The 27950-nt window shown below is 31.6% G+C and overlaps 2 protein-coding genes across 7 annotated transcripts; both read left to right on the top strand.

Annotated features, from left to right (window-relative positions):
- The first annotated feature begins 1432 nt into the window (after positions 1–1432).
- LOC129296555 (uncharacterized) lies at positions 1433–9554 on the top strand. 6 transcript variants are annotated; one of them, XR_008589832.1, is made up of 11 exons: positions 1433–1768; positions 2925–3052; positions 3198–3269; positions 3422–3567; positions 3675–3789; positions 3875–3955; positions 5341–5478; positions 7183–7270; positions 7657–7767; positions 7856–7980; positions 9199–9554. XR_008589832.1 is itself a non-coding variant. In XM_054935138.1 (11 exons), exons 2-11 carry the CDS (start codon positions 2018–2020, stop codon positions 7876–7878), a joined length of 1098 nt encoding a protein of 365 aa, XP_054791113.1. In that variant the 5' UTR covers positions 1629–1768; positions 1999–2017; the 3' UTR covers positions 7879–8382. The 6 variants fall into 6 exon arrangements, 4 of the variants coding, with proteins under 4 accessions (XP_054791111.1, XP_054791112.1, XP_054791114.1 ...); XR_008589833.1 differs by lacking the exon at positions 9199–9554 and adding an exon at positions 8084–8382; XM_054935138.1 differs by lacking the exon at positions 9199–9554 and adding an exon at positions 1999–2213 and having other exon boundaries at positions 1629–1768; positions 7856–8382.
- Positions 9555–12469: 2915 nt separating this feature from the next.
- On the top strand, positions 12470–19494 carry LOC129296557 (probable methyltransferase PMT14). Its single transcript, XM_054935140.1, has 7 exons — positions 12470–12666; positions 13733–14392; positions 14951–15161; positions 15517–15799; positions 16629–17015; positions 18282–18359; positions 18894–19494. The coding sequence occupies exons 2-7, from the start codon at positions 13751–13753 to the stop codon at positions 19123–19125; spliced, it is 1833 nt and encodes a 610-aa protein (XP_054791115.1). The 5' UTR covers positions 12470–12666; positions 13733–13750; the 3' UTR covers positions 19126–19494.
- Positions 19495–27950: the final 8456 nt, after the last annotated feature.

The raw sequence follows: 27950 nt of genomic DNA, 5'->3' as shown, positions 1-27950 counted from the left end.
TGTGATGACAGCAAACTGCCTTCATGATAGTAGGTATGCAGCGCGGCACATGGTTGTTGCACCGCAGCGCAAGAGGCCTTCGAGAGACTTGTTCCTCCGTGCCATCTACCGCAGCGAGTGTGGCGCAGCAGAATTTGCAGAAGAATGGCATTCTAAGCCTAATTTTGATGTGGTTTGTTACCCATGCTTCCGTATTTATTCTAAATTGATTTTTAACCATGGTTTGAGCTTAAACAATATTTTTTTAAAAAAGGGTTTTCTTGGGATCTCAATATTTTAAACTAATTATCTTTAAATCCTTAGGTTGTGATAATTTCAGTAAGGGATTTTGTTTAATCCTAATTATCACAACGATATGTGAGAGTTGTTTTGGTAATGTCAAAGGACATTACATTTTCCTGGCTCTATTCACATCTAATTGTATTTATGAGTCGTGGTAGATTGTGCACACATCGCAGCATGTAGCATAGAGAGCTTCTCTTTATCTTTTCCTCTTCTTTCCTTGTCCGGATGGCCAGATTTCAATTCAAACCCATATCTTGGGTTAAAATCTAAGCCAAATACATTAGTTAGACTCTGCTGGCCACATACTTCATCAATTCACTAATCACACTCATTAAATTAATTAATTATACTTAATTTTCTCAGATGTTACAAAACTTATTTGCAGATAAGAACTAATAACAATTTTCATTCAAGGAAAAGCAGGTCCATATTTTCATTCTAACAATAATCCATTCTGTATTGATTATTGTTTGTCAATAAGTTTTTTTCCATCCTTAGATGTGATTTCCCAATAATTTTAGATGGCAAAACACTATAATATTGTTGATTTTCTTTTTTTAATTAATAAATAGTCATTCGTTCATTAACAAATATTCATTCGCATTTAACCAAAAGCTATTTCCTAATTGACTAGTTCAAAAATATGAACGAGGTTAATTGTGGGAAGCGACAAGTGTAACTCATATTTCAACAAGTATTCATTAATTAACAAATACACATTCATATTTAAAAAAAAATCTATTTACTAATTTATAAGTTCAAGAATCTTAAAAGAGTTTGGTTATAGGAAGAGATAAATATTGATCAAATTTAATAAATAATTATTTATTAATTAACAATACTAATTCACATTTAACAAGAAGTTATTTATTGATTGACAAATTCAAGATTTTAAAAAAGTTTGGTTGTGAGAAAAGATAAGTGTAGACCATATCTTAGTAAATAGTTATTAATTAATTAATAAATATCCATTCATATTTAACTAAAAAAATCACTAATTGATAAGTTTAAAAAAGAAAAAGAAAATCAATCTGTTCCTAAGTCTTGCAATAATATTTAATATTTTAATTTTTGTTTGAAATTAAATTATCTTTATATTTTCCCAAAGGAAGCGAAATAAGTTAGAAAGGGCTTAAAAAGAGACGGAAATAACAGCAGCAAACAAGGGTGCCGTAAAAGGCCGGTCTGAGCATCACGCTCGGCCGGACACATCACTCTGATCTCTTCCAAATGAAGCGCGCAAAACCCAAGTCCCATTCCAAAACTTCAAATCATTCTCACAATTCTTCTCCTTCTTTGAAATCGTTCATAGAACCCCCTCCTGATTTCTTTCCCTCGAAGCACGAGTTCCTCAGGCTCATCGTCGTCCTTGCATTCGCATCAGCAGTTGCTTGGACATGCAATCTCTTCTTGACATCTTTTATTAATCCCTCCACCAAGCCCTTTTGCGATAGCAACGTAGACTTTCCGGATTCATTTTCCGGTGAGAGCTTCTTCCAATGAAATTATTTTGTTAGCATGACTGTTTAATAGGTACATAGGGGATCGTGAATAAGAAAGGGGCAATAATACTGACTTTCATTGCATTACTTCTATTATTCTGGAGATCACTTATGTGCTTAATTCCGGTTTTATTTACTTTCTATCTAGGAAATTTCAGAATGATGCTTTGCCTCTCATTTTTGTGATAGAATCAATGTCTTTATGGTTTAGTGTGAACCTGAAGTTCGAGATGCGTCGCCCTCATCTGATTCTTTCTAGTATAAGAAAGCATTTCCCATGCTATGGTTTGAATCTGATTGTCGTCGGGTCGCAAACTTGGATACCGGGAAAATGGACACTGACACGATGGGGATTTGCATTTGTTTGCATATGTAATTTGGAGTATCAATGTCAAATACACATTGCACACGCACATTCTCCTTTCTGTAAGTTCCTGTCCATCATATTTTGGATATGAAAAATAACTAGGCTTGATTGCCTGCACATAGCAATAGGTGTTGCGTTTGGCTTTCAATCGTAGAAAAACTGTGGCTAGATTTTTTTTTTTTTACTAAATATCATTGCTATTTACTAGTCAACAAGCCAAATCGCCGCATTTGGTGCTACAGCTGTAGTCTGAGCGAGTTTGAGACATCTGAATGTGACTATAACTTTATGCAGTGTAAAAATGAATTGCACTTGGATGGCTAACAAGTAATCCTTATGTCTTTGGAACTTCTTTTTCCTATACATTTTTCCCCTATAAATCAGTGATCCAATACACTTCAGTGTTATCCCTAACAAAGTTTATCACTTGTTAAAATACATAATTGACCTGTTTTCTTCCCTTCAGTTCTTTGAATAGAAATTGCACACAATCATGTGTCAGTGTTCCATTTAATATATATTTGATGTTGACTTTAGAATTTTAAGCATCATATTGTTGTTTCATTCATTTTGGTCTGACATAGATGTCTTATTGATGCGAGCACCTCAGGGAGTTTTTTCCACGCTTCATGTTACCTCAATAGTTTTCTTGTGAGTGTATTCGCTGCTTTATGATGTTGTTAAAATGTCATAGGGTCAAGCTATAGTTGTGGATTTAATATTTGTTTCCTGTATAGACATTAATTTCTTTTGACTGCAAACTATTGCAGATGATTGTGAACCTTGTCCAAGTAATGGAGCATGTTACGATGGCAAATTGGAATGTCTCCAGGGCTACCGAAAGCATGGGAAGTTGTGTGTAGAAGATGGAGATATTAATAAATCAGCTAAAAAAATTGTATGTTCTTTGAATTTTATTTATTCTTGTTTACTGATACTGAAGAATGAGTGCTGCCTTTTTCTTTGCTTTTTTTTTCCCATGTTATCTTTGAATTTTATGCATGTAAGTCTGACTTGCTGTTCTTTGTATGATGTTATCACAGTCGGACAGAGTAAAATGTAGCCTATGTGAAGATTATGCTCAGTATTTGTGCTATGGAGTCGGATCAGTTTGGGTCTGTTGACACTTTTAAAAGTTTTAACCCTCTGATTGTGCAGTGTATTTGTATCCATATCAATATCATTCTCTAATGCTAATGCAATTTGACTAGCGCATTTTTCATTGATGGTTCTGAATTCTCATGTGTAAACACAAAACCCATTTCAGGTTCAAGAGGATGAAATATGGAAACGTTTTGATAATTTTGAGCCAATGGAAAATGTTCTTCTGGATAATGCACTTTATAATTATACGAAACAAAGGGCGATTGAGACAATGGCTAAGTTAGTGGAGATGAGGACAAATTCTCTTGGGTATATCATATTCTCTTACCAATCTCCAAGGATCGGTTTGGTGACTCTTCTTTTTGTCATGTGTTTACTGAGACTCCAGGTATTTGATATCCTCCTGTTTCGTATAGGATGAAGGAGTTTAAATGTCCAGACTTATTGGTGGAGCATTACAAGCCATATTCTTGTCGCATTCATCAGTGGGTCTCCCAGCACATTCTAGCTGTATTACCAATTTGTGCCATGGTACTCCAGTCTTAAAGACATTCTTTAATGCGTATGTTCTGTTGTTAATATGATTAGACTTATTAACTATGTTGGGATCAAACAGCTTGTTGGATGCACATTCTTCATCTGGAAAATCTATCTTAAACTATGCATGTCAAGAAGAGTTGAAGAGCTTTACAACCAGGTATGGCTGAACACTGTTGTTTATTTTTGGCGTGCTCTAGCCTAGATTTTGTTATGTGATAATCTGATATTTCATCAAACATTGTCTATCTGTTGAGTAGAGTTCTTAGATAGATCACTTTAAATGATATACTGGTTCTGAAAGATATCTATGATGGGTAGTGAAAGAATGTTCATGACATGCTTCATGAATAAATATATTGCCATGGCCATGTTTGTGTGATGAGCAAGTCCCTTCATTGAAATTGTTTCAAAGCACATTAACTGAATACTCACGCCACTTGTTATTGTTGATGGTACAACAATTATAGGGTATTGTTGTCCATTGGTGAGCATGGGATATATGTCCCCACCATACATTATTGGATATGCATTATACTTCTGTAGCTTATAAGATAAGTGTAAAAGTGTCATTTCTTCTTCTTTTGTTTCTTTTTTTTTTTTTAAAAAAAAGTGTCCCAACTTTGTTCAAATTGAAGTCTATATACAACAATAACAAGCCTTCTCCCACTAGACAGGGTCAATTATATGGATTGTACGACGCCATTGTGCTTTGTCATTTACCGTGCTTTTAAAAATGTTTTTACTTAAGAGTTGTTGATCAAAAACTTTCAAAAGTGTTCTCTGTGGTCTTCCTTTACCTCTCTTAATAGGATTCAAAGTTATCTGTTTCATTCTCCTCATTGGTACCCCCGCAGTCTTCTTTATATATGTCCAAACCGTCTCAAACAATTTTCCACCGTTTTCCCTTCAATAGATGTTACGTTACTTTTTCTCATATGTGCTCATTTCGAATTTTATCTTTACATATATGTCTGCACATCCATCTCAACATTTTCATCTTTGCTACTCTAACTTTATACTCTTATTGTCCCATTAAAGCTCAACATTCACTACCATATAATAGCTAATCTTATAGTAGTTCGATAAAATTTTTTTTAAATTTATTAGATACCTTATGATTGTAAGTAACTTCTTTATCCTTTTTTCAATTAAACCATTCAGCTTATATCCTATGCACAATATCCACATCAATTTCCCTATCATGTTGGTTGACCTAAAAAATTTGTGATCATTTAATGGCTCCCAATTAACCAATTGTAAATATGTTCAAATTGAAGTTTATATATGACATCAAAAACTAGAACTCCAGTCAGTGCAACGGGACGATCGTTGAGGTGGCAAATAAATTTAATATTCAGTTTTTATCAGAAAGAGAAAAAAACAGTTGCATCTTTTTTTTTTTAACTCCTTTATATTGTACTTATGACAGCTGTTCATGGCTTATATTGTATAGCTGATTAATTGTGACTTTACTCTGACTCTACTCCTGTATTCACTTCAATTGCCCATAAAAAATAACGGTCCTTTGTTGCTGTGAAATAGGTATGTGAAATACTCGAAGAGAATGCAGTGATGTCAAAGAATGTTAATGGTGAATGTGAGCCTTGGATTGTTGCCTCTAGACTACGAGATCACCTACTTTTGCCAAGAGAGCGAAAGGACCCTTTGTTATGGAAAAAGGTAGTTGGAGTTATAATGAAATGAGCTGCACTTGATTATTCTGTTATCATCCTAATAATTGATATTAGCATATTGAAGCAACTTGTAGATATATTTGTCTTCAAGTTCTTCTGTTGCAGTAGTTTCCCCACACTATGGTATTTGGATATAATCTTTTCTTGTTCTAGCTGCCTGTTTTTTCAAATTTTTCTGCTCCTCTGCATCTTATTATTAATCTTCAATTAGAAAATCATATTTCTTCTGATCTTGAAGCTTCCACCAAGATTGAGATATGCTTTGGTGCGGTATGTCCCTTTAAACAATTCCAGAGTTGGGGCTTTCAGTTTTTTGTCATTATGCTTATTAATTGATTAAGGATGCAAAACTTTAAAACAAAATATCTGGTCAAGTTTTAACCTAGATATTTGAAGAGCTGATGTTCATGGCTGCATTGTGGCCATGCCATTCAATAGCTGTTGACCTTTAATTACAGCTGAATGAGATGAACATGTGAATGAATTTTTATTACCAAGGTTTTAAAAACTAGACTGGCCATTGAACCAGATGAGACACTACTTCAAGGGTCAATAGTTCGATTGTGGTTGAACCATTTATGATTCATTTTATATATTTTAAATTTGGATGTTACATTTTACATTGGAAATGAAATTTTATAAAATATTACAAGATTAATGGAGCAATAAAATTGAAAAGCAAGAAGGTGAAAGATTATCTTCTCTTTAATTTAGCAAAGAAGTTCATCTTGGATGTTCAAAATCACTCTAAACTTGGTTAATTTTAAGGAAAAAGTACACATTTGATCCTTTAACTTCTAACAAGATTTCATTTTGGGCCCTTAATTTTATAAAATGTCTTTTCAATCTTATAACCGTAACACCATCAATTTCATTAACAAAAATTGCTGACATTGGACTTTTAATATTGAGAAAATATTTTCAAATGTTAATATATTAAATTTAAGTAACTAAGGTTGGCACATAAAATCATCATTTGAGACTAACAGTGTTAAAGTTAGATGACTAAAAAGTTACTTTATAAAATAAAGGACCAAACTGAAACTTTATACAAAATTAGAAGATAAAGGTGCACTTTTGCCAAATTTTAAAAGCAAACATTCTTTATTTATGAAAACTAAGAAAGCATGAAGCACTTTTAGGATTCTTATTTAGACTAAATTAAGAATATAAAGTTTAAAAAAAGTATAGATGAATAATTTGAAGTACAAAGATTAGACATATTTGCTAACATTTAAAAGATGATGCAAGGTTTAAATAAAATAATTCAACAAAGTTGAAGGGAAAAAAACAGAAAAAGAACTAAAGATTCAATAACTAGGAGAAAAGAAGTCCCACATTGTAACATGAGAGTATAAAATAGGGCAAGCTGCAGGGGAGTGAGTGGCGTGTGATGGGTTGAGTTATTTTTTGTAAAAATTGCAACTCTTGCCCCAATTCTAATATTTTGTTTGGTTCTTTTTTTTCTGTTTTTTTTAATTCAAAATTTGGTCCAGTTTTTATAACTGGAACTGATCCGGTTTAGCTGGTCTTTAACTGGTTCCCTTTTAAGGCTGGTTCTTGGGGTTCTTCAGGATTGGACCATGAGCTGGTTCCCAGTCAGTCCAGTCCAGTTTTTTAAGCCATGTTTACTGCTAACTTGATGAATCATTGTTTTAGGCTTTTGTAATGCCTTTGCTTTGGGTCACAGTTGGAAGAATTGGTTCAAGAGGATTCTCGAGTAGATCGCTATCCGAAGCTGGTGAAGGGCGAATCCAAAGTGGTATGGGAATGGCAAGGTACTTACCAATTATGTTGAACTTTTGACTCGTCAATATATTCCAAATAAGATGTCATAATTGAAGGGTTTTCATTAAGTTGCTTCCACAATTCAGATCACTAGTAATATGGTCATGGTTAGATCCGCTTGAACCTGTTAGACAAGATAAATTCCTTCCATTATAAAGATCAATGAATCTGGTGTTATCTTTTTGATGGCTGAAGGACTATCTAGATCAATCTTTTAAACTAGCCGTGGCTTCTGAGGTCATAATTGATGTATCTTGCATTTTGATGCTTGTGCAAGCCACATGTTCATGTCTGTTATTGTATCCAGACCATTTCAGGATGGAGAAATATTTTTCTTGAGTATAACTAATTGTACTTTTTCCTCTATGCTTTATAGTTGAAGGCTCTCTAAGCTCTTCAAAGATGAAGAGAAAAATAGATGCAAGCAAAATGAAGGTCAGTGAAGGTGCAGATCTAAGTTCCCAACAATGTCCCATTCCAAAGACTGGTTAGTGTTATTGTTTTTAGCATATGCTTTAATTTTACCAGTTTCTTGATTTAGTTGAAATGATTGTTGTGGTGTCAAATTGATGCAGAGGCTAAGGAACTACTTTTTTGACACAAGGTCTTCTTTGAATAATTACTCAAGTTTCAACTATGCTGGCTGAAACAACTTGGATATCAGCCGAAGGCTAGTTCTACCTTGTTTGTATAGAGAAAGGTGGGTAAGCTATGCTCTCCGGTGATTTCATCCATGTGCAATCCTTAGTTTTCCCCCTTGTCAACTCCCTTGATTGATTTCTTCAATGTTTTATGGATGCTAGGTTCAGAATCTTGTTTTATGTTTACAGCACCAAGGGGCAACATATGTGGCAATCGTTTGCATTTTTTTTTTCTTTTGACATTTTTCAATATCGGTGCATTTCATTTGTTTTCTCATCATCGACCTTTAGTTTTAGTTCCTCTAATTTCAGTATTCTGATCACATTTGGTTGTCATATGGGCATGCTAAACCCCTATGACTTTGGGAAAATTACATATAAGTCAATGAACTTTGTTCAATTGTTAATAGACCTTATCGTAATTAATTTTTTTGTATAGAACTTCAACGTAATTCTCTTTATGACTTTTTGGTGCTTGCAGATTCTCAAAGTGTTATGTTGTCATCTTACATATTTTTCCTTTTCTTTAAGAAAAAGTCTACTTACATTATTTTGGGACAACGTAAATTCAGTTAGAATACATACGCTACCATGCAATTTCAAAGCCTGCACGCAGCAGGCTACCCCAAACTTACCATTACTGAACTAATATGTAGGTTTTTACCTTGGTCCCGGTAGCATGGAAATGATTGTGCTCCATGGCCTGGAAAGTGCCGTAGTTACATATTTATCTTGGAACTGGACATAAAATGTGCAATAGCACCATACGTTGAAGATTATAGGGTAAAAGAGCAAATTGGTCTTTAAACTATAGGTTTAGAAGTGTTTGGGATTCTAAACTTATTTTTGGTGCAATATTTCTCTTCAACATTTGAAAATGATGCAATCTGACTACTATTATTAATAAAAGTTAACTTTGACCGTTAATTGATCAAAAAATGACAAAAAATGACCTTAAAAATTATAGAAAAAGACCAAAAAATTACAGAGAGATTCAAAAGATTACAAAAGGGACCAAGAAAATTTTATCGGCCCTTTTTTGTTTTATAATTTCTGAAATCGTTTTCTAATTAACTAACAGTTAAAGTTAACTTCTATCAACGATAGGTTGGGTTGTATCATTCTTAAAAGTTGAAGAGGAATATTACACGAAAATGAGTTTAAAATCCTAAACACCCATAACTATATACTTATAGTTTAAGGGTCAAATTGCTCTCTTACCCATTCTTCGTCACAATGATTGGGACGTTTCAATTTTGCTTTTATCTTTTCTGCAGATTTGCTGTGCACAAGTTGTAGAAACGTTGGACGTGTTTTAAACTCTGGGATGTGAAGCCGACGGGTCCTCGAGGCCGGTAGATCTTCTGTTTATTGAGGAAGTGGTAGTGTGATGTCAACATATATTTAATTAATATTTGTTCTTTCGAGTCAGGAAAGAATTTTTCTTCTTAGAGTCAGTATAGTGTGTATTAAGCATGGATATAGGTGTATGATTGCTGCCCTCTTTTGACAAGTCAAAATTTTGTACCAGTAATGTGCACGCTTGCGTCCACTTCAATAAAAAAAAGAGCAAGACGCGTGATTATTGGATCTTTACATATTGCACAAAAATGACTGATTTGATGATGGCTTAGAGCTGTGTTCATGCTGTCAGTGAAGAGGATAGATATTTTGAGCCCAAATGATTTTGCAAAATCAATAATGTGTAATATGAGATAATATAAAGTCACATTATTCGTTAGTTATTAATGTTGTTGTCCTGTTGAAAAGTTAATAACAGTACAATCACGTATAGCTGCATAGTTCTAATATGGAACTTACAATAACTAAGAGGATGGTGATGGCCATGGCCCAAAAGGAAAGAGAGGAGAAAATGACGGGGAAGACATTTTTAAGGCATATGTAAACAGATCAGGACCTGCTATGTCGGCAAGCGTTGGATTTTCTTCTATTCAAACGTCTTTCTTGGATTGAAGCTTCCGTTTAATACTAAATTGCTGCTACGGAGCGCCGTTGTCGTCCTATGGGCTTTTATGTTACTTGCAATGTCATCTTTTCAATTGGTGGCTATATTCGATGAGCTGTGGAATTACCTGTTATAGAATCTGATTGTGATCGTGTAACCACTACTAGTATCTATAGCTCTTTGATTTTAATGTTTTCTCTTTTTTTCTCTTGGGCAAGAATTTTGATATTTTTTTCTTTTCAATCTATATATTTTAAAAATTTAATATACGTCATATTTTTTTTACAGCTGATTGAATAAGTTTTTTTAAAGAGAAAATGATAATTAGAAAACTTCATAAGAACACTAATAACAATTACAGACTTTAAATTATTAAAATTTTAATAATAAATTATAGTCATGGGAAATAAACAAAAGATGCTTAGGAATATTTGTAACGTCAACTGAAAATTTATGTGTCAACCTTGATTTTTGCTATCAATATATAAATAAATTATTTAAAAAAAATCAAAAAAATACACTTAAGATTATGTGTAAGGGTGGTAGAAAATTTATGAGAATAAGTTGGAAATCACAAGCTAATCACTTATAATTTTTTGCTATCTCTTGAAAAATCAATAAAATATATATGAAAATATTTATAGTATTAGTTGAGAGTTTATAAAGTTATATTGTAAATCTTAAATCAATCAATAAAAATAATTTATTGCAAGTAAGAACCTTAATTTGTTATTGGGATTTCAATAATTTAAAATTTTTAATTATTATTAATGTTTTCACGGAATCCCTAATTATTATTTTCGTTTTTTTATGAATAAAGACGAAGCCTAGGCTAGCTCAATCTAATTTTTAATCTAATACAGTCAGACCATTTTCGCTTTTTTTTTTTAAATTCATATAACATACGAACAACTAGCTCAATCTAATTTTTGAAAGGTGAGATAGATTGCTTCTCGCCAACAAATCATCTCGTGACTTTTTTGAGCAAAAATAACTCATGATTTATTAATATTTAATAACGCGATTTACGCAATTTTTGCAGATAGTTTGAGGATTAGGCCGATGTCACATGTGAACAGTGAACACCATAGATGGAAATGCAATTAGACGTCCCTAATTGGTTCGTTCGAGTTCCAATAACTGGATTCCAAGTACCACCGTTTTCAATACAAGTTTTTTTAACTGAAGCACACAAATCGTTTGGCCAAAAAAAAAACACAAAATAAAAAATATATAGTTAGTTAAAATTTTAATGTTTTTTAACATTACTCATAATTAATTATTGATTATTTGTTAAATGGAAAGTAAGTAATTTTGATATACTCTTAAAGGAAGTTTAGGTGAGAAGTTAATTATTACTCTTACAATTTCATGAAGTGACTTATACATTGAAATATAGGATTTTACAAAACATGCCTTATATTTAAAAAGGAAAAGATTTACTCCTTTCGTTAAAAAATATAAAGTATTTTTAATCGAATCTTACTCTCAATAAAGTAGTTATTTAGTTTCTAACTAACCCTATCTTTTTATATTTATTCTTATTAAATACCCTACAATAAATATAAAGTCATTATTAATAGAGATACTTAAAAAAAATAATGACTACACCTCAAAAAACTAAAAATGTCTTACATTTTTTAACATCTAACTCCTCAAAAAATACCTTACATTTTAAATGAATGGAGTAAGTAGTTAACTTGATACATTTAATAACTTTTATCTAATAAAATCACTATAAATGAATTTTAATGTGTTAATAATATTAATAATAAAAAATTATTAATTTAATTGAAAATAAGTACATTAAATATATAAATTTTTCTCTAAATAATATATAAGACAACTACCTTAAACATGCAAAATTTGGTATATAAATCTTTTTATTTTAAAATAAGAGAAGTATTCCCTCTAATTTTAAATATAAGATCCATTTGGGGGCTTTGATTTGATTCTAAATATAAGTCCCATTATCTTTTATATTCTATATTAAAATTTTATTTTCCATAATATCTCTATTTATTAGGATATTTTTATCTCTATGTATTAATTTTTAATCATTAAATGGTAAGTTTATCTTTTTTAAAAAAAGTGTTACAAATAATCTACTTACTCCTTCCTCAAGTCCTATTTTCACCAAAAACTACTAAAAACTTTAAATCTCATTGATTTTATTTTAAAATTTAATAAATTTTTACCTCTATTTTTTAATTAAAAATAAAAATAATTTAATAATTTTTTAATAATAAAGATAAAAATGTAAAAATGAATGTAAAAAATAATGGAATGCCATACAAATATGATTAAAATTAATATTTTTTCTCATAGGAGTATTTTTTTTAAGATTCTACAAGTTAATTACTCGGTCAAGTGACTTTGGCCAATATCAACAATCCACAGTTCACAACAATCATTAAGAGTAAGATTTTATATATAAACAGTTAATCAACTTGGAAATATCAATTTGTCCAAAAAAACGCAAGGTTGGAAATATCAAGATTCACAAGCTAGAATTACCCTGCCTGTCGGCCGAAGCGTCAAATGTGGGCCAAAGGATGCAAATACACTCGTCAATGGCCATTCTCAACTTCGTTGCACTCCAGTCGTCTCTCTCAAGTCTCAGCATTCATTCTATTATTTCCCAACTGTCACTCACATCTCTATTCTGCACTCTCCCTCTCTTAGCTTTTACCAGAGCTCGTGACTGATTCTAGTTACTGAGAGGGATCTACAACTGAAAGGAGAAGGAGCTTCGTTATACTGAACACGTCTGTTTTAGGTTGGCTTTTTCGATTTCCTGTCATTTCTCTTCTTTTGCTGAAGTTTCTAAGCATGGCATTCGCCTAGCTATGTGTTGTTTCACTGTTTCAACTTCTGTTCCGTTTTTGTTATGGCTCAATGGAGTCAGTTTTTGTTGATGTGATCTTGCTGTTCATTTCAACACGAGTTCACGTTTACGATGTAAAATTTCTAATTCGGAAATAAATTTTGGCATGTTTTAGATGGTGTCGTTGTAGATCTTCATTAGATCTATGAAAGAGAGATGTCCATTACTTTGTGATATTGTTCCCTCTTAAGTTTTGCTGCATGATGCATTCTTGTTGGCATGAAGCTTGTTGCGATGGTTACGAATACCAGCTCTAACCTTTGTTATAGGTTTTGAGAGGAACTTCTATGGTACTGGTATGTAATACAGAAGAGTGAGATATAGAAGCAGCTATCTGGATTCTGTTAAGATCAAGCAATGATCAAGTGACTAAAAAAATTCTGCTTTTGCAGTGCTCTTCTCTCACTGTAAAAAATCAATAATCATATGCTAGAGATTCAAAGTCCTTTTTCATATTTTTAGATTCGTAAAACAGAAAAATATCTTAGTATGTAGATGATGGAAAGGAATTAAATTTGTCTTCAAGTTATTCCAAATATCATGTTGATAAACTCATAAAACTGATAGTTATATAATTAACTATTATCGTTATATATGCCTTATAATTGAAAATTCATTGAAGTGTCAAACTGTCAATGTATGAATAATAAGTGATGGAAAGTGAGTTTAAGTTTGTATTCCTTTTTACCCTATTTATATGGAGAACTGCGAGGCCTTCCTATGCTATAAGTTGTACCATAAAATTTCATTATGCAAGCTATCTCAGCTTGTAAATTAAACTTTGTCAAGGAGTTCATATGGTATTAATACGTTATTTGGCATCAAAGAAAGAAAATGTCAATTGTTAGCTAAGGCTAACAGGAATTTGGGACGTTTCTTTTTTAGTTTCTTTCTCAATTATAGTACACTTCTATACCAGTAACTATTTTGTCTCTAATTTCACTGTCCATTGCCATAGGTTATAACGAGCCAATTAATGGGTTCAAAAAGTAACATGCCAAGCCACAGAGCACGAAGACCATTGTCAATATTTGCTGTGATTGGCCTGTGCTGTTTCTTTTATCTTTTGGGAGCATGGCAAAAGAGTGGGTCCGGAAAGGGAGACAGCTTGGCCTTGAAAGTAAATAAGCTGACAGAATGCACTATTTTGCCCAATTTGAGTTTTGAATCTCATCACAATGATGTGGCAATTGTTGACCCTTCTGAGCCAAAGGCAAAAGTCTACAAGCCCTGTGATAGCAAATATACTGATTATACACCTTGCCAAGAACAAGATCGAGCAATGAGATTCCCAAGAGAAAATATGATATATAGGGAAAGGCATTGTCCTGCTGAAGAGGAAAAATTACACTGTCTTATTCCAGCCCCAAAAGGATACACGACTCCTTTTCCTTGGCCCAAAAGCCGTGATTATGCCTACTATGCCAATGTTCCATACAAAAGTTTGACGGTGGAGAAGGCAGTTCAAAATTGGGTACAGTTCCAGGGAAATGTGTTCAAATTTCCAGGTGGAGGAACCATGTTCCCTCAAGGAGCAGATGCATATATTGATGAACTTGCAACAGTTATCCCTATTAAAAATGGCTCAATCAGAACAGCTCTGGACACTGGTTGTGGAGTATGTCAATTCAAATAGTCACTCTGATACACACACACACACACTCCTTTGTTCAGAGTTCGTTAAAAATTCCTGATAATTCATTTCACCTTATTTTCTTTCTTTCCCCTGCAAGCTTCTCTCTCTCTCTCTCTCTCATTTTACCTCCTCTTCTCATAATCTTTGCTTATTTCCTTCTAAAATATTTGAACAGCATGTGAATGAATGTGATTCATTATTCCTATTGGGGCACTTATGAGAAAATCCAGAGTCTCAGCATTTGAGTATTTAGGGTTGGATTTAGATGCTTGGCTGAAACCTGTTATATATTTTCATTTTGTTTCATAATCCTTGTGGCAATGGCTGTTTTGTTTCTTCTTTCTTGGGGGCCTTTGATATGTAATTTCAGTTAAGAAAATGTTTTTTTTTTTTTTTGGCCTACCACTTTTTTCTTTGGTATGTGTAATGGGACAAGGTTTGTTTTTGTTATAAGCATGGTGGGACTTATTACTTTTTTGTTGGTACTTGTCAACTGAGTCAAAATTGCTAGCCTAATAGAAGCATAAACAAATTATACAGGTTGCAAGCTGGGGAGCTTACTTGCTAAAGAGAAATGTTCTGACTATGTCCTTTGCACCAAAGGACAACCATGAAGCACAGGTTCAATTTGCACTGGAAAGAGGCGTACCTGCTGTTATTGGTGTTTTGGGCACTATCCATCTCCCCTACCCTTCAAGAGCCTTTGATATGGCCCAGTGTTCTCGATGTCTAATACCGTGGACCACTAATGGTTAGTCCTAAAATGAACAGTCAGTAAGCTTGATGAAAATTATGTGGCTATCAGCATTTTCTTTCTGTAGATGACAATACGCCTAAACTTCAAAATTTAACCCTGCAAGTATTAATATAATTTTGAGCCTTCTTTGGTGTTGATGGTCTATTTCCTTGCAAGTTGATTGGTATCTGCCTGTCAGAGTCCTGCTTTTCAATTCTTAGGGTTTGTGTTAGAAAGATCTTGTGCCACAGAAGAGTTGTTTTCCATTTAGCAGTGGTTGGGAAAAAAGTCTAAATCAAATAATTTTAAATACAAGTGAAACATTTTTTCTGCTAGAATTAATCAAATGACTCCCTTGTCTTGGATACAGACGGAATGTATCTGATGGAAGTTGATAGAGTCCTGAGGCCAGGTGGATACTGGATTTTATCTGGCCCACCAATTAATTGGAAAACATACTACCAAACATGGAAGCGTTCAAAGGAGGACCTCAAGGCGGAACAGAGAAAAATTGAGGACTTGGCCGAAAGTCTTTGTTGGGAAAAGAAGTATGAAAAGGATGATATTGCTATCTGGAGAAAAAGAGTAAATGCTGAATCCTGCAAAAGAAAGTCTTCCAATTTATGTAAATCAAATAATGCTGATGATGTATGGTAAGTCATTCTCCTCTTCTCAATACTTATTTGCACTTGGACTCTATTTCCTTTAAGATTAAATATAATTGAAGGGATTTGAACAATTGCGCAAGATTTCATACTTTTCCCTTTTTTTTCTTTTTGGGTCACTGTTGTTACTTTTAAGTAATCTTGGTAATAAATAACTTCATTGGGCCCTATGAACTTAGAAACTTTTCGAGAGATAAGCTAGACTTAATGCAGAAAAAGATAAGGATTTTGGGGTTGAAAATAATAATAAATAACAGAAAAGAGTGTTAACTCAAACCATTTCTCTAGTTACCTCCAGTTTCACAACAAAAAATATGACCAAATTTTGGATTGATACCTGCAATGTTTAACCATCCAAATTTCAGCAGTAAGGTGTGGTTTTTCTGAAATCATAGGGTAAATTACTTGGTCCTTCACTTCTTCCTGAAAAAGTATTTGAAGAACACTACCCCTCTTTTTGTTATGAAAATATACACAAATCGCCCTGAAAGCCCAAAGACAACTAAAATACCGTTGAAGATGATAGATCTCTTTTCTTACAAATATAGTTTATTGTATAATATACTTCATGACACTTTTATCTCAATTACCTGAAATTTATGCTAAGTCGTAATGTTTCTTGGAATTTTATATGCTCCTTTATCCAAAATTCAATGCTAATATACTTTGACTAATTCAAGCCTTCACTGATAAAAAAATTAATTCTCCTTTAAATGATAATGGTCTATTACTAGAATTATATCTTGATATCTGTAATCCCCCTCCCCCAAAACTCTTTCTGCCCTGAGGTTTTTTTGGTTGGGGGCTGTTAAAACAGGTACAAGGAGATGAAAGCATGCAAAACCCCTCTACCCGAAATAAACAATAAAAATGAAGTTGCTGGAGGGGAATTGAAGAAGTTTCCTGCTAGGCTTTTTGCAGTCCCTCCTCGGATAGCTAAGGGCTCTGTTGAAGGGATCACAGCTGAATCTTATCAAGAGAAGAACAAACTGTGGAAGAAGCATGTTAATGCTTACAAAAAAATGAATAAATTGATTGGTACTACACGATATCGGAATGTGATGGATATGAATGCAGGCCTTGGTGGATTTGCAGCTGCACTTGAATCACAAAAATCTTGGGTGATGAATGTTGTGCCCACAGTTGCTAAGAACACTTTGGGTGTTATCTATGAGAGAGGTCTTATTGGCATTTATCATGACTGGTAAGTAGCTATGCATTTTCTCTCTTCCTTAACCATCCTATAAGTTATTTATTCCATGCAAACTTCCCTTGCTATCTGGCTTCGTTTACTTAACTGAAGTTTAAATTAATAATACAACAATAACAAGCCTTAACACAGGTGAAGTTAGTTACATTGATTGCACAATATCATTGTGCTCTGATAAGAGTCCGTTGAATTGAGTTTTATTTAATTTTTGTTATTTTGAATTTTGAATTATTTTGTAGAGATTTTATTCAGATATCTATTTATTTAGGTTTCATTTAGATATTTAGTTCTTTAGATTTTATTTAGTACTTTATTCAGGTATAGCTTCTAGGAGATTTTATTTAAATTTTATTTAATTATCTAGTTATATAGATTTTATTCATTATTTAAAATTATATTTAGCATTATAAATATACTTAGCAACTTAGAAGCAGACATATCATAAATAAAACAGACTTTTGATACTTTTGGCTCTTTGAAGATTCTTTTAAGCGTGGCTATTGAGAGAAATATAGAATGAGATTCTTGTTTTATATTATCTTGATAGATTTACTCCTTTTATTTTCTTTTATCAATTCTATGTTCTCATTAATATTATGAAGTTAGATTCTGATTTCATGTGTTAATAGAGATTTATCTTTCTTATTTCTCTCTATCCATTTTGGATCCTGTCATGCTCTATCAATGACTAACTCTTCAGATCATTCAACAAAAGATCTTTCTTGTCGGTCTTCCTCTACATTTTTTCACAAGGCTAAATAAATATCATTTGCTCAACTCTTCTTATTTGCACCTCAATCAGCATCCTTTACACATGTCCAAACCACATTTAATGGTTTTCTACTATTTTTTCCTCCATAGATATCATGCAAACTTTTCCTTGCATACAATCTTTTCGAATTTTGTCTTTTCTTGTATGACTGTACATCCATTTCAATATTTTCATAATTGCTATCCCAGGTTTTTACTCGTCCTTTCAATACCCAACATTTATTACCCAACGTTTGTCTGATAATAGTTAATTTTAGGATTCAATATTCATTTCTGAACAACTGAACTCTCCACTGCTTATATATATGGAATCTCATATTTTGACTTAAAGTAATCGTTGATTTTTGAGGACTTCACAAAAGGAGTTCATTTGTTTTCGCACAGCTAAAGATGATTTACCAAGTAAAGAAATTCTTAATCTTCCCAGAGGAGAAAGAAAAACCTAAACTACGGAATTCCAATGACATGCTGTACTGTTCTTTTTAACAGGTGTGAAGGCTTTTCTACCTACCCAAGGACGTACGATCTTATTCATGCTAATGATTTGTTTACCTTGTACCAGGACAAGTAAGTTTCTCTCGCTCCAGGCCAAGTGCCATAGGTCATATCTGGCATCATCTAGGATTCAAGCCCTCTAATGTAACCCCAAAAAAGGGGGGGAAATATTGGCCTCTGGATTTTAAGAATATTTTATGTGAAATAACTAATTTTTTAATTTTTGATTACTTCTATAGTCCCAGATTGCACGTTTTGTGGGCTATCAAACAAAATAAAATCCCCCGTTTTTATTCTCTTTCTTTAATTTTTTATCTTGCTTATCAGCTGTAATAGGTTGATTTATTGGCATAATATTAAATAATGATCTGATTTGAATCTCAAAACAAGTCAGTGTAAAAGGTAAAACGGTCAATTGTGATTCCTGAATCTTTATTATCTATTTATTTAATTCCTACTACATGTTTTCCTCTTTTGTTCAGAAATTGGAATAATCAATTTGATGTTCATCCCAAGCCCCTTCTCTTTAGAGGAAAAACTCTGCTCCTTGTATTGAAATACTTCTTGTTTTAAATAAATAAAAAGCTTTCTGATTTGATTGAACAGGTGCAGTCTAGAAGACATACTTTTGGAGATGGATCGGATCCTGCGACCTGAAGGAGCAGTCATCATTCGGGATGAAGTTGATGTCCTGAACAAGGTTAAAAAAATTGTTGGGGGAATGAGATGGGATGCCAAATTGGTGGATCATGAGGATGGCCCTCTTGTGCCTCAGAAGATATTGGTTGCTGTGAAAGAATATTGGGTTGGCAGTAGCAGTAACAGCACCTCCAGTTAGTACTAAAATAATGAGGTTATCGTTTTGGGGAAAAAAAAAAAAACAATGGCTCTGCGTCCGTTATAAAGCAAGGTTCATCAGCAGCAAGTTAAAAAAAAAAAAAGGAGCAAGGTAAATTTTTTTTAGAGGGAGGAAGCAAAAATGGAGGAGGAGGAGAATAGTAATATGCAATATAAAAGATTGGTCATGTGAGCTTATTCTACATCTTAAGCCTAACCGGCACATTAAGTGTAGATAAAATTGGTCGTAACTAGTCATGCTGAATTGATTTTGAAGAACATTAATTATTTAATTTTGAGCCTTAGATGCTGTTGTATCGATATGAGACATGAATAATCAATTATGTTATGAGAATGTGATTGTGCACAATTGAAACAGTCTCTTCCTGGTTGTTCCTGGTTATCATGGGAACCATGTCAATGTCCCAGATAGCAACCAAACAGGTGACATTTATCAATTGGATGCCATACATACTGATTCGGTCATAATCTTTGTATCCACAAAATATATAGCGCACAGTCATAGTTGCCTCAAATTAGTCTATTCTGGAACAAGGAGCAAAAAGAGGGGATGATAGTGAACTCTCAGCTTGGAAAAGCATTGGTTTGTGCTAGAGACACGGTAGTGTGCATTTTGTTTTGCTTGCCTCAGCTCAACCTGAGCTGTCTCCTTTATAGATTTTGTGTGGGGAGCATCAACCAAGTATTATAGCCAAGTATCAGCATCACACAGAAACCTGGTATTTTACCCGCAAAATGTTAAAATATTTGAAAGGCAAGTAGCCCAATATTGTTTGTGATATGTCTCATCCTGGATTCAATTAGTGCAATATTGTCTCACATATGAGTGATAGCTACACACACACACACACACACATATGCATGCATATTGAATACGAGACTGCGGAAAAATCGTGCAAGGAAGTAATTAGTTTATATCAGAGCAAATAATGCTTCTACATTCTAAGAGTGAATTTCCATAAATCATAGTATAAAATTGTTGTTAGGTGCATGATTGGCAAGCCAATCAGTGCATATATTTACTTTGTAAAAGTATGTTCAAAAGTTACAATCTAATATTTTATGACTGAGTTGTTGATCATATTTATAGTATTTGAGAGATGATGGTTCTGGTTGTAGTGTTGAATGAAGATGAGAGTTTCAATTGGATCGAAATTAACATTGACTTTAGTGAAATTTTTATTCCAGTAAAAATTAATTCCTTCCCAGGTACTCATGAAGTGCTGCAATGCTAGGGGTAGTAACCAAGATATCTAGAAAAATCCTGAACCAATTTATGTGAAAGCTACATGATACCTTTGACTGACTTCAAATAGTAGACCATCCATTCTCAATTGGCTATGTCGCCAAGCTCTAGAATTTTATTTTATCATTGCAAGACGTGCCCAAAGCAAAGCCAAACTCTCCTTTTGAAAAATATACCTCACAATACTTCAATTATTGGATTCATTTATTTGTTTGCATGAGCTAATCTTTCGAATTTTGTAATTTGTAACGTGTTCAAATTTCGGCCACATTTTTATAACTTGATAATACGTACACAACTATGACAAATCACAAGTTTTGATTAACTAACTGAGTAATCTATGCAGATACAGAAAGGTTTCCTTTTTTTCGTTGAAAGCATCAGATCAAATCTTGAAATATCTGTTGGTCAAAAAAAAATCTTGAAATATTCTTCCACGGCTTCCCAGCATAAAACATTGGAAAATGACAATTAAGGATCTCATAAGATCATTAATTATAATTAAAAAACCTAAATTAATGAAATTTCAATAATAAACTACGATTTTTATTTGAAATTAAAAATATATATGAGTTTACAAATTCACTCTCAAATACTAACATTACTATTATGGTTTGAGACTTGTTAATTTTAGTTGGGAAAACCAAAATCTACACTTAAAAATAAGAGTAACAATAGTCTCCACTCATAAGAGAATTTCAGTAGTCCCAACTTATAACACTTGAGATCCTGATTGTTTTAACTGAGATTAACAATAGTTTCAAATCATAATAATAATTTCAGTTGTATCTTATCTTAATTTTTTTCAACTAAAATTAACAATAGTCATAACCCATCATAGTAATTTCAGTAATGTATTTTTTTTATTTTCCTAGTGAGACTCAATCAGTTGTTTTTTACATTTATTCAAGGGCAATTTTATAAACTCGTATATGTTTTTAATTTCAAATAAGGACCATGGTCTATTATTAAAGTTTTAATAATTTAATATCTTAATTGTAATTAATGATCTTATAGGATCTTTATTTATCATGTTTTCTAAAACAGTTTCTAGAAGAGTTTGCTTGTTCCAAATATAAAGAATTGGGTAGTTTTTATAATTTTTTTCAACTATTCCCTCATTTTGCTTATTCTTTCATTTGAAAAAAATGGTACATATTGAATTTGAATTGTCATTATTAGGTCACTTTTAAAGAACATTCAATGAAGATATAATTATAAAAATATACAATTTTTTTAAAATACTAAGATTTCAAATTTTCTATTCGCCTAATCTTTTTAAGAACCAAACTAACTTTTTTATGAACCATAAAGTGGCTATCCATACCTATATTATGGACAGAGGATATACTTTGTAGGCTTTGAGCTACATGCACGCAGGACTCGCCAAACACTGCCTGAGTTCCGTAGCACCTGCTAAACTGACAACGTCAAATTCCAAGTTTAACAGACAAAATAGTTATCTTCTTCTTCTTTTTGAAAGGAAATAATAATTATCTTTTGGTCCAACAATTTGACTATTTCTGGTATTGTCTTAAATTTCCTTTCATCTACTTAATTAGTTACTCGTGTATGCCCTCAAGCAATGGTAATCCTTTCCCACCTTTTTTGGGGCCTGACAAAGAAAGGTGATCTGAATTTAAACATATCAAGATAGAAGACAAATCGTGTTTCTCTGTACGCCTAAGATAATAATTTATTTACATGCACTATATTATTAGGAAGAGGATATTCCCAATCTCATCTGATTTGATCCGTGATAATCTTGAACAAAAAAGGGAAATATAAAACATAAATGAAACCAAAGCTGTGAATGTGATTAGCACCAGGAAATAGTAATAACATTGATCCATAAAGAATTTAGATCCATTGAGTAGCCTAAAATCCACTTATTTAATGAGGGGAGAATGACAATTAAGGACCTGCTAAGAATATTAATCTCAATTACGGATCATAAAATTTTAAAATCCGATTTAAGGACCATGGTCCTTAATTGTGATAAAAAAAATGAAATTTGTGAGGTGGGATTCACTAACACGACTTGAGAATTCACTAACCCAACTTGAGAAAATTACTAACGTATATTGTGAAAATATGAAACCCCACTTGAAAATGGAATGTTTAACAAAAAGCGTCACTTGGGAATTCACTAACTAGACTTGAAAAAATTTCTAACGTATATTGTGAAAAAATGAAACCCCACTTGAGAATCATTAATAAAAGGGAGAATGACAATTAAGGACCTGCTAAGAATATTAATCCCAATAACGGACTGTGAAATTTTAAAATCCGAGTTAAGGACCATGGTATTTAATTGTAATAAAAAAAATGAAATTTGTGAGGTGGGATTCATTATTGCCACTTGGGAATTCACTAATCCAACTTGAGAAAATTTGTAACGTATATTGTGAAAACATGAAACCCCACTTAGAAATGGAATGTTTAAAAAAAGCGTCACTTGGGAATTCACTAACTAGACTTGGAAAAATTTCTAACATATATTGTGAAAACATGAAACTTCACTTGAGAATCGATTGTTTAATAAAAAATACCAATTTGGATAAGTCACTTTTTATTAATGATTCTCAAGTGTGGTTTCATTTTTTCACAATATACGTTAGAAATTTTTTCAAGTCCAATTAGTGAATTCCCAAGTGACGCTTTTTGTTAAACATTCCATTTTCAAGTGGGGTTTCATGTTTTCACAATATACGTTAGTAATTTTCTCAAGTTGGGTTTGTGAATTCCCAAGTCGCGTCAGTGAATCCCACCTCACAAATTTCATTTTTTTATCACAATTAAGGACCATGGTCCTTAACTCGGATTTCAAAATTTCACGATCTGTAATTGAGATTAATGTTCTTAGCAGGTCCTTAATTGTCATTCTCCCTTAATAAAAAGTGACTTATCCAAATTGGTGTTTTTTATTAAACAATCGATTCCCAAGTGAAGTTTCATGTTTTCACAATATACGTTAGAAATTTTTTCAAGTCTAGTTAGTAATTCCCAAGTGGCGCTTTTTTAAACATTCCATTTTCAAGTGGGGTTTCATGTTTTCACAATATACGTTAATAATTTTCTCAAGTTGGGTTAGTGAATTCCCAAGTCTCGTTAGTGAATCCCACCTCACAAATTTTATTTTTTTTATCACAATTAAAGACCATGGTCCTTAACTCGAATTTCAAAATTTCACGATCCATAATTGGAATTAATATCTTAACAGGTCCTTAATTGTCATTCTCCCTTTAATGAGTGTCACATGTACATACATCTCTGATATTATTATCAATCACTTTTAATATATTTCACCAACATTAAAAAATTTAAAATTTATTAGCTTTGTCTTAAAATTTAAAAAATTTTACTTTAATCCCAATTAAATTTTATTTTTTAATATCATATTTTTTTCCAACATTTAATAAAGGTTAAAAAAGATAAAATTTGTAATGAAATTTAATAACGTAACTTATAATAAGATCAAAAAAAATTTTCTCTCTCTATCTTGTAAATAAGATTAGAGAGAGTATTAATAGTTATTTGATTTATCAAACAGTTGTAAGAGAGTTTTTTTAAATAGTAGTCAAAAAATATTATATTTAAATTTTTGAAGAAGGCAATATATGTGAAGAGCATAAGATTGTTTTATTATTATTTTTCAAAGAGAACTTAATTACTAATTTTCAAGTACTAATCAAATTTAACAGTTACATAATTAAGACACTCATTAAGTTACGTATTCAAATTTGATACGTGAGTTAGCAAAATGTGGTTTTCACGCGATTTTATCGAAAAGAAAGATTGGGTTAATAGTCAGAAATAGGAACAATGGGGTGGTGGGCAAAATCAACAAGCACGTGGAACACCATTATTAAAGCAAGGAAGGACAAGGAGATAAAGATTGTGTTGGTAGAATTCTGAGGTGTTTGGCTTGAATGATGATTGAAGTTTGAAGCCCTTTGAAAATAATGTTCAACGAGGCTAAAAATAAATCAGGGTACAAAACTGAAACTTCTACTATTTTTTGTCCGATAAAATCAAATTAAATTAAATAAATGAAAAACATTTACACTAACATTATGAAGTTTAAGACATGTTGTAAGTAGTAGAACTCTTTAGAATTTTCCAATAAAAATTTTTAAACCGAGGAGCAAGAGCACATTTTCCAAAAATAATCCAAATACGATCTTGATTAATTTGAGAATCATTAGTTCTTTGCAGATAAACATAAACTTCCCTTGATAGAATAAGAACCAGAAGCATTGAGTTTTCAAATCAATTGAACCGTTAACTTCCACGTTACACACGCACGCACGCACGCACGCACGCACAACGTTCTAATTTTTAGAGGTATTTTTTATAAGATTTAAGTTGTCTCTCTGTCTCAAATTATAAGATAATTTTAAATAAAATTTTACATACTAATAATTTTAATTAAATACTTTTAACAACCTTATCTTTTCAAATAAAAATATAACTTCTAAAAATACCTATCATTTAAATATATTGAAAAGAATGAATAGAAATTAATTATAAGGAGAGAAAGGATAATTGGAATAAATTTATTTAATAAAATATTAATATTTTAAAGTATCTTATATTTTGAACACTAATCTTACCCAAAATGTCTTATAATTAAAATAGAGGGAGTATAATTTAGAATTAAAGTGTATTTTTGTCCATGTACTTTTGTTCAAGGAGAGTTGGATACCTTGTACTAATAAGTGGGGTATTTTTCATGCTAAAATCATTTTTTAGAGAGAAAAATTCCCCCTCCATCAACGAAAGGGGTTTTTTTCTCCCTTGGGATATGGTTTAGGAAAAAAAATGTTGCACTTACTAATACAAGGTGCTCAAGGCTTCTTGAAAGAAAGTACATAAGTAAAAATAACATTTTAACTTCTTGAAATAGGTAAATGATAATAAAATCTTACAAAATTTCATGATTCTTCTCAAGTTACTAAGGACTTTTTAGACATTAATTATTTTTTGTGGGAAATAACTAACATGCCTCTATTTTTTAATAAAAATAAATAAATATTATATACTACTTTAGTTTAACAAGATACTTTTTTTCTGGTAATGACTAGAGTTGAGCAACCAATTACAACTTCTCTCATGTAAATTTTTCATTCCTTGAAATCCAAGTGTTATAAAAATTTATGATTACTATAGTTTAAACAATATCACTTTTCTTTCTTCTAATAATGAGCAGCATGGAACAAGCATTGTTAGAAAAAAGTACTCATGAATATTTATTTTTAGATTAAGTATATTTTGCATATGTACTTATTTTTTAGAAGTATTGGGCATTCTATACTAATAAATAGGGCCTTTTTTCCTAAACTATTTTTTAGATGAGCAAAAATTTCCTCCATTAAAGAAAAAACTCTTCACTTATTAGTATATGTTGCCTAGAGCTCTTCAAAGAAAAGTATAAGGCAGAAATGTACTTTAACCCTATAATTTATGACATGTTTTATGCAACCCTAAAAAACATTTAAATCACATATGAGGTTCTTTTTCCAAATCTAACAAATAGTTTGAATCTTTTAAATGTGTCTTTTTCATATGTAAATTGAAAACCAAATATACATTTAATCTTTTTGGAACTAATTTTCATTTTTCTATTTAATACCATAACATAATAATATTTTAGAGTTAACCCTAAACTGTACGTGAAAAAATATAAATGTTCTTAAACTCAATTATATGTCAATTATATCTATCAATTTTAAAGATTCCCGTTATCATCATTTTGATTAAAAACACTTAACATTTGTTAATTATCAGAGCGTGCGACTATTTTTTAAATATTTTTTTATCAAGTTAAGAGTCATTTTTGCTTCACAACTTCTATTCAAAGAATCATTTTTGTCCCTCAATTCAATTTTTTATAATAAAAAATTAAAAAAATATAATGGGCACCCACTAACTGTCAACTAATGGTAAGAAAAAAGAAAAATGATGGAAAAAAATTAACTTTAAAGTTGAAGAATAAAATTAACACATAATGAAATTTAGGAGCATTTGTAATTTTTATGCACAGTTTAAAGATAAAAATAATCCTTAACTTTAATTTTTATTCATGATCAATAACTTATTTTTTAGGTAAAACACAACTAGTATACTCTATAGTCTTAGCATATTTTGATATTAGTGCCTATATTTTTCCCCTTTTTTGCAGGTTCTTATAATCTTTTCTTTCTGTAATGTTAATCACTTTATTTTTATGTATGCCCAGAAAAATGGTGACATAGTAGTACCGACGGTAATAAATTATCTATCGTGTAACTAATATTATTTCATCTTACGTCAAAGGGGGGTTAGGATTTATTCGGGTTCATTTTTATATTTTGAACCCGCACCCTCGCCACTGCTTTGGTTTTGCTTCACCAGATATTGTGTTTTGTTTTTTCCCCTTAATTTTAAAGCCATTAATGGTTATTTTTTTATTAATATTGATGTTGCAATTTATTTTATCTTCATGTAGTATGACATAATTTTATTTTATCTAATTGATCTTCGTTACTTTGTTCTTTGTTATTATTTTGTTTCTTTTTTTTATTTATATATTCGACAGAAATTTAATAGCGTTTAATTATAGTCAAATAATTTAATATTATTAGTCAGACATCATCAATTTTCTAGTCATATTTTAAGTTGAAAACGAAATTGCAGACAACAAAATCATAGCAATCTTGAATAGTAAAAACAAAGCACATGGAACAAGCGGATAATGTGGAACCGTAACCATTTGCCCGACGCAGAAAAAGTATGGTACGAAACTGTAAATGACAGCAACTACTTGTCAAGTCGTTACCAATACGGCGCTGTAAATGCGATCTTACAGTGCATGAAGCTTTGTAGAAGTTACAAACGCCCAAATGCATGAATTTGTCAAACTGAATTTATTTTTTGGCAAAACTAATTTTTTAATACTTTAATTTTTAACTCATTTATAATTCATCCCTCAACTATAACTTACTGTAACTCAATCCCCAACTTTTAATTTATCTATAAATCAATCCTTAGTTTTTAATTTTTTTAAAAAAATTTATCAAATAAGAGAGATAAAAAAACTCAGATATTATTTTAAAATACCCTCTTCTTATTCATTAATATGAGATATAAGCTAACATGAAAAAAATTAATAAAAGCTAAGGGACTAATTTATAAATGATTCAAAAGTTAAGGGATTGAGTTATAGGCAGTTATAATTGAGGGACTGAGTCACAACGAGTCATAGTTGAAAGCTAAAAAATTAATTTTTTTTTTTTTTTTTATTGTCCACCCGATTTCAGAGCTTCATCCTGACTATATTCAAAGCTTGAGTCACGCACCTGATTTTGATAAGTGAGTCTTTCAATAAAAATTTCTGCATATATAAATTCAAATTTAAAATTTATGTGAATAGAATCAAGTTTTTCTCACATTAGTTGTCAAACTAAATTGACATCTATAACAATAAGGACAGCCCATTGTAAAATTTTGAGAAATGCAGCCGAAAAGAAAAGAAAACAGGATTATTAGGGCCTATTTAAAAATTATAATATAATTTT

Source organism: Prosopis cineraria, unplaced genomic scaffold, assembly GCF_029017545.1.
Source record: "Prosopis cineraria cultivar Desert tree isolate PC_DT_omini unplaced genomic scaffold, ASM2901754v1 PC352, whole genome shotgun sequence".
Taxonomy (NCBI): domain Eukaryota; kingdom Viridiplantae; phylum Streptophyta; class Magnoliopsida; order Fabales; family Fabaceae; genus Prosopis; species Prosopis cineraria.
This window is presented reverse-complemented; position numbering and strand designations above follow the sequence as displayed.

What these genes read in the sequence shown, in the direction of transcription:
- LOC129296555 (XM_054935136.1), top strand. Translation starts at nt 1,516, where the DNA reads ATGAAGCGCGCAAAACCCAAGTCCCATTCCAAAACTTCAAATCATTCT. An exon ending in ATGGAGTCGGATCAGTTTGG is followed by an intron (nt 3,270 to 3,421) that starts GTCTGTTGACAC and finishes AACCCATTTCAG; the next exon opens with GTTCAAGAGGATGAAATATG. An exon ending in ATGAGGACAAATTCTCTTGG is followed by an intron (nt 3,568 to 3,674) that starts GTATATCATATT and finishes TGTTTCGTATAG; the next exon opens with GATGAAGGAGTTTAAATGTC.
- LOC129296557 (XM_054935140.1), top strand. Translation starts at nt 13,751, where the DNA reads ATGGGTTCAAAAAGTAACATGCCAAGCCACAGAGCACGAAGACCATTG. An exon ending in AATACCGTGGACCACTAATG is followed by an intron (nt 15,162 to 15,516) that starts GTTAGTCCTAAA and finishes TCTTGGATACAG; the next exon opens with ACGGAATGTATCTGATGGAA. An exon ending in AATAATGCTGATGATGTATG is followed by an intron (nt 15,800 to 16,628) that starts GTAAGTCATTCT and finishes CTGTTAAAACAG; the next exon opens with GTACAAGGAGATGAAAGCAT.